Source organism: Microtus pennsylvanicus, chromosome 5, assembly GCF_037038515.1.
Source record: "Microtus pennsylvanicus isolate mMicPen1 chromosome 5, mMicPen1.hap1, whole genome shotgun sequence".
Classification (NCBI taxonomy): domain Eukaryota; kingdom Metazoa; phylum Chordata; class Mammalia; order Rodentia; family Cricetidae; genus Microtus; species Microtus pennsylvanicus.
The window spans coordinates 87,190,343-87,197,278 of record NC_134583.1 but is presented as its reverse complement, the minus strand read 5'-3'; the positions used below and the strand labels follow the sequence as shown (position 1 = coordinate 87,197,278).

Here is a 6,936-nt window from a genome sequence, read left to right as displayed (position 1 = left end):
GTCTCTTCGCTTGTTCTTTTGTTTTTGTTTTTCCCTCTCTCTTTTTGATACTCCTCAGGTTCCTGGCATAGAGGATCCAGGACTGCAGTTTTGTGGGAGGTCAAATGGTTAAATGAAGCTCTTTGGGCAGGAGAAAGAAGAGGTTAATGAATTAGGTTAGTCACTGGCAGGATCTGCAGAAGAGTTTGGTGGATGGGGACAGGCGGAAGAGGGACAGGGTAAACATGCTGCAAAAAGCCGTCCAGCTCCAGTACAAAGTGGAAGGGAGCTGGTCACACCCTTCTCTAAGCAGAACGTAATTTTGACCCAAAAATGAACCCAGCATGTGCTTCAGACTCAGGTCCAGCTCGTGAGTGTCCCAGGTAGGAGGCACGAGCAGCGGAACTCCCGCAACCCCCCTTTTCCCTCCACCGTGGTGACTCAGCATCCGGGGCGGGGCGCGGTGCCCCTTATAAGGTGAGCGTCCCGGAGGCCTGTGCTGGCTTCCACACCCAAGATCCGTTACCGTCTACGCAGCTCGGAATTCGTGCCTCCGTCTACGCAGCAGCCAGTGAGTACACGCTGCCCGGCTTCTGCAGACTACCAACATGCAGCTGATCCCGGCCTGGGCTCCCTCGGGATTCAGAGCTCCCTGCACGGAGCAGCTTGCACCAAGAGCCGGGCGAGGGGAGGCTTTCAGAAGGTCTTGGGAGGCCCAGAGCAGGGAGGGGACCCAGAAGGTGGGGCAAGAGGGTGCACCACTCTGAATCCTAGTCACCCCGCTTCTCCCAACTAACATCCTTCTCCTATGATCCCCAGTGCCGCCGTACACCATTGTCTACTTCCCAGTTCGAGGTAGGAACCAGGGACTGCAGAAAGGGGAGGGGAGGGATTGCAGCCCACCGTTCCCATCCACCCTGGGGAAACTCCAGTTCATCTTTGACCCTTCTGGTTACAAGGCTGTGCCTCCTTCACCGTACCCAGGCCCGCTCCCCACGTTGCTTGAGGCTGGGTCTATACACTGTCCCCAAACCCTTGCTTGCCCTGACTCTCTTTACAGGGCGCTGTGAGGCCATGCGCATACTACTGGCTGACCAGGACCAGAGCTGGAAGGAGGAGGTGGTGTCCATAGATACTTGGATGAAAGGCTTGCTCAAGTCCACCTGTGTGAGTGGCACACCCGGGGAAGGGCCAGAGGTGGGGCCTTTGGAGGGCTGTAACTGGGAGACCGCAGCCTCACCAAGTGTTGCCCCCTCCCCCAGCTGTATGGGCAGCTCCCCAAGTTTCAGGATGGAGACCTTACCCTGTACCAATCTAATGCCATCTTGAGGCACTTGGGCCGATCCCTTGGTAAGTCCTGAACCTCAGGTGGTCCAGCCAGTGGGCAGGGTGTGGTGGGGGCTTTGTCGTGGTTTCAGGGTGTCTGCCCTCCCAGCCACTCCCATTTTATTCCAGATTAGACAGCAAAGCAGGGATACACAAAGATTTGTTTGTTCAAGCTGTGGTCCGCCTGTCCTCACTTCCTGTTGCCTCTCAGACCAGCAGACAGCCTGGGGGAAGGGGGCTGAGGTGGGGAAATCAGATGTCAGTCATATGCTGTCTTTCCCAACCTGCAGGGCTTTATGGAAAAGATCAGAAGGAGGCTGCCCTGGTGGATATGGTGAATGATGGGGTGGAAGACCTTCGCCTGAAATACATCACCCTCATCTACACCAAATATGTGAGCCTGGACCCCTCCCCCACACAGCGGGTGGTGTACAAGCAAAGGGGCTTTTTGCGCTTTTGGCTCCATCCTTTCCCTCCCTCTGCCAGGCTGCGTGAGGCAGGGCAGTATGAAGAGGACCAATAGATAGCTTCGGGAGCGGGAGGGGCTGGTGGTGGCAGATAGTAAGAGTATGTGTGCGCACAGTGTGTGGGTGTGTGCATAAGAGCAGAACATGAGAGAGCTTGGGCAGCAGGCCAGGTCCTAAAGCCCTGGAGCTGGATTGAACCTGGTGTGGGGGAGCAGTGCTGAAGAGTCTGTTTGTGGGTGGGTCTAAAGGTGAAACACAGAATGATCCTCAGAGGTGCCCGCTGGAGAGTTTTACAATAATAAAGATAACAGATCTTAGATGGGAGAGTTAGCACAACCCACAACAGGCCTCAGCAGGAGGGCTACTCCAAGTTCGAGGCCAAGCCTGCTCTGCTGTCTGAGTTGTCCAGGCCAGCCTAGGGTATAGACGGAGATCTTAGCAGGAATGCAATGGTAGAAAGGAGTGGGAAAGAATTAGCCGCCGAAGTAAACGAGACTAAGGTCATAGCCTGGGTGTGGGGTGCAGGCAGAGGGGCGGCTCCTCTCCAGGCAACCCAAGAGGTAGTTAATGGCAGGGGCGCGTCCCTGGGGGTGGGGTCTATCGAGAAAGGGTAGCATTCATTACAGGGCAGCAGGATTCCAGTGCCCACTGCCCTGTGAGGGTGGGAGGATAGTCCAGCTTTGGTGGTCTCCCTGGCAGGAGGAAGGGAAGGATGACTATGTGAAGGCCCTGCCTGGACACCTGAAACCTTTCGAGACCCTGCTGTCCCAGAACCAAGGAGGCAAAGCCTTCATCGTGGGTGACCAGGTGAGCAGCTGCTTCATTGCCTTATAGATAAAGCCAGTTGTAAAATGGAGCAGAACCACCGGAGGAGGGGTGAGGTGGGGTGGGGTGGGGTGGGTCGGCTCTCTGCTCCCCAGCCCCAGACTGCTCCCACCTGTTGATATCAGCACCCTCCACCCTTACAGATCTCCTTCGCCGATTACAACTTGCTAGATCTGCTGCTGATCCACCAGGTCCTGGCCCCTGGCTGCCTGGACAACTTCCCCCTGCTCAGTGCCTATGTGGCACGCCTCAGTGCCCGGCCCAAGATCAAGGCCTTCCTGTCCTCCCCTGACCATTTGAACCGTCCCATCAATGGCAACGGCAAGCAGTAATGTAGGGAGAGACCGGAGCTGCCTGTCCTCCTTTCCCCAGCACTAATAAAGTTTGTAAGACAGAAGAGGTGCTGCAGGTGCTGTTTCCTGGGCAGGGGACTCTGTTAGACTGGCAAAGGGCAGAGGACCAGGAAGCTTGCACCCTAGAGTGGGACCAGGGCATATTCCTGCATAATGTTTGCTGATCTTTAAAACAGGAAAAAGGGAGAATAGGAGGAGGGATAATGTAACTTCTAGTGAGGAGAGCCTTGTGCTAATTGGCCAGTCAGTCCCAGTAGCAGGCAACAGAGTCCTTGACTGCTAGCCAGAGTCAGTTCCCTGGCCTGGGACAGGCTGAGGCACATGACCCCCAGACTGGCCTGGGAGGGGTCACGGACTCTGCAGCAGGGCTTTGCTTGGCTTGCTGGTGATGCGTGAGTTTTGTTGCACACTATACATATTTACAAGCCAAGGTGTGTTAGCAAGAGTTCTCAGGCTAAGTCAGAGACCAAGGAGAAGGTCAACTTGATCTCCAAACACCTCCAAAAACCTTTTAGTGGTTTTTGTTTGTTTCTACTAGGCCTGACAGTCTTAGCAGGAACTGAGCCCTGTGTGGTAGCCCGTACCAGTAGTCACAACTCAGGCGCAAGATAACCTTGAGTTCAAGGCCAGCCTGGGCTACAGTGAAACCCCGACTCAAACAGGGGTCAGTGTGTACACGTGTGTGCTCATGCACGTGCAGAGGCAGGTGGGGGAAGGGAGTAACCTGCTCTACAGTTCTCTGCCTTATTCGCTTGAGACAGGATCTCTCTAAAATAAAGCTCGGCTGGTAGCCAGCAAGCCCCTGTCTCTGCCACCCTCCTACCCTGCACTGCAGTTACTGAGGATTCAAACTCAGATCCTCATGTTCAGCAAGTGCTCTCATCCCCGCAGCCATCTCCCCAGCTCCAGTACTGATCTCTTGTATCCCAGCTGGCTTCGAGCTCCATGTAACCAGGACTGACTTAAGCTCCCAGGCTCCTGCCTCCACTTCCCAGTGCTGTGATACAGGGGTGGACCTTCGTGCTCAGACTGTTCGTGCAGATTTCCCTTGGCCTCAGCATTCTGTACTTGGTGATGAAAAGGACATTTTCTCCTTTTTAGTCTTTGTTGTTGTTGTTGCTATAACATAACGACCAGCGGTAGGTACTCGAGATTGGTGCCATACTCCAACTGTTGAGTCACTACTATGTTCTGACTTGTTTGAGACAGTGGCTTTCAGGTGGGGAGGTTCCACTTGGAGTGTAATTGCAGATTCAGGATGACTTGGCATTTCCTTTGTTCTTATAAACATGCCAAAGATCCCAGAACAAGGAAAAGTGCAATACTGTCACCAGACTCCTTAAAAAGAAGCACAACTGTCATGGGAATGACCTCACCAACCTGTCATCAAACATCTGGTGTGGGCATCCAGGGACCAACTGGCAGAAAACCTCCGTGTCCCCTGAGCTCCATGGCCCCATCCCCACTGCCTGACGAGGTCCATTTCAGAAGTTTTCCCCCCTTCTGGACCCTGGGTCCTCACCTTGGGGATCCTGCACTTGGGTAGCTGAGCCCTACAGTCCTCTTCAATGGGCTCTGTTAAGCCACCTGTTTGTCACTCTGCGACTGTGCTAGCTCTTAGCTGGTCCTTCAGTAATTCCTCTTTGACGTCCACAGCCTCTAAGGAGCATTCTGAGAATCCATATTATTAATTAGGACAAAAAGGAAAGAGGCTATTGCCAACTGTCGCAGGAATCTGGGATTGCCAGGTAAATCACAGCAGGGACAACGCTGGGTATGAACCATTATTTCCAGATGTAACGCCTGCCTGCCTTACTCTTGATATAGTTTGCACCACTGTACTTTATGTGAGCCGGGCAAGGGCCTGGAGATTGAAAGAATGCGTGAGACCTAGGTCATTGGAAAGGAGATCAGCCGAATGCTGTTTATTCAAGCTTAGAATAATCCTTATACACCTAGCTGCTGCACAAGGAATTTCCCCCAGGCAGGTCGGAAATTGCCACACCCAAGATGGAGTAAACTGCCCTATAGCTAATCACCAGGCCCGGCAGAGGGAACACAAGAACAAACAGGAAACTGGCTGGCCAGAAACTTCTCAAAATGAACCCTGGGAGCAGGGGTAGACCCATGGGCCCTACAACTGGATACACTCTAACACCTTGAAGAAACTCATGTCTGTCTACAGGAAAGAGGCTTGTTTCATTATTTGATACACTCTAACACTGAAAGAACACACATCCATCTACAGGAAAGAGGCTTGTTTGGGCTCAGAGTTCTGGAGTTGGGAAAACAGTATCTGATTTCTCTCAGCTTCCAGCAAAGAAGGTGTACACCCGAGCAAGGACACTAGTTTCATGGGAGTCCAGAAAACTAATCCCCACAGAAAAAGCATTCCTGAAGGGTCTGTCCCAACACCTCTTATTGGCCCCAGTACTTCTTTTTCTTTCCTTTTTCTTTTTTCTTTTTTTATTTTTCAAGACAGGGTTTCTGTATAGCCCGGACTGGCCTGGAGCTCTCTGTAGACCACGTTGGCTTCAAACTCTGAGATTCTCCTGCCTCTGCCTTCTGAATGCTGGGATTAAAGACGTGTGCCACCACTAACCTATTTCCTGATACCGTCATATTGGCAATTGGATGTGATTGTGAGTTTTAGTGGGAGAAACCACATCAAGCCACAGGGTCTTCCATAAAGGGATTTCATGGCCTTTTTCTTTTCCTTTCCTTTCTCTTTTCCTTTCTTTTCTTTCTTTCTTTTTTTAATAAAAGATTTACCTTTATTTTATGTGTAGGAGTATTTTCTCAAGTGCTGGTGCCCATGGAGGACAGCAGAGGGTGATGGCTCTCCTAGAAATGGAGGTACAGGTAGTTAGAGCTGTCCCATGGTGCTGGAACTGAACCTGTATAGAAAAGTGCGATGGTGGCGAACGCCTTTAATCCCAGCACTTGGGAGGCAGAGGCAGGCGGATCTCTGTGAGTTTGAGACCAGCCTGGTCTACAGAGCTAGTTCCAGGACAGGCTCCAAAGCCACAGAGAAACCCTGTCTTGAAAAACCAAAAAAAAAAAAAAAAAAAAAAAAAAAAAAAGAAAAAGAAAGAAAAAAAAGAAAAGCAGCCAGTGCTCTAAGCCGCCTCTCCAGATCCTTAAAATGATTGTAGCGCAAAATAGTCAACGGGCCTGAGTTGTGTCTGGGCACATGCAAAGCTCCTTTATCCCCTGTGCAAAATTTCCTCAGAAATCTCAAATTAAAAGCTGAATTGTTCCTGGTAGTGGTGGTGTAGCACGCCTATAATCGAGCACTTGGGTAGCAGAGGCAGGTAGATCAAGACCAGCCTGGCCTACATAATAAGTTCCAGGACAGAGCCATACAGAGAGACCCTGTCTCAACAAAAAAAAAAACACAAAAACAATGACAAAAAGCTGAGCTGTGCTGAAGGGAGGGCAGAGTCTGGTGAGGTGGAGTAGCATGAGGATGAGTGAAAGGGAGCTCTGGGAAAGTGACTCTCCTCCCTGGGATCTGGTCAGTCCTATGGAGCCCCGGGAAACCCACCCTTAGCTCCTGGGAGCTGGTCCATCCTACTAAGCTGAACTTCTTATGAGAAGGCGAGTGTTTATCCTGTCCCTCCAAACATACGGATCAGAAGTTGGAGACAGTGTGAACACTTGGCTCCACACCCATGAGGACCAGAATTTGGATCTCTGCTGTTAGGAGGTGAGCCAGGCATGACCTATATGCACTTGTAACCCTAGTTAGAGAGGGCTTGAGGTCAGGAGGATTGCTGTGGCTCTCTGGTTTCCAGCCTAGCCTAAGAACTCCGAACTCTAGCTTCAAGGAGAGACCCTGCCTCAAAGGAATAGAGTGACGGAGGAGGAAGCATAATGCCCCTTTTCTGGCCTGTTTGTGAACACAGGCTCCCTTCCTCAGATACATTTGTGTACACACACACACACACACACACACACACACACACACACACATACACACACAC

The 6,936-nt window shown here is 51.7% G+C and overlaps 1 protein-coding gene across 2 annotated transcripts; it reads left to right on the top strand.

Annotated features, from left to right (window-relative positions):
• The first annotated feature begins 209 nt into the window (after positions 1–209).
• On the top strand, positions 210–5,726 carry LOC142850002 (glutathione S-transferase P). Of its 2 annotated transcripts, none has more exons than XM_075972996.1 (7): positions 210–550; positions 799–834; positions 1,040–1,146; positions 1,242–1,329; positions 1,596–1,699; positions 2,472–2,579; positions 2,741–5,726. In XM_075972996.1, coding segments are annotated over exons 1-7 (633 nt in total). In that variant the 5' UTR covers positions 210–549; the 3' UTR covers positions 2,930–5,726. The 2 variants fall into 2 exon arrangements, with proteins under 2 accessions (XP_075829111.1, XP_075829112.1); XM_075972997.1 differs by having other exon boundaries at positions 545–682.
• The last annotated feature ends 1,210 nt before the right edge of the window (positions 5,727–6,936 follow it).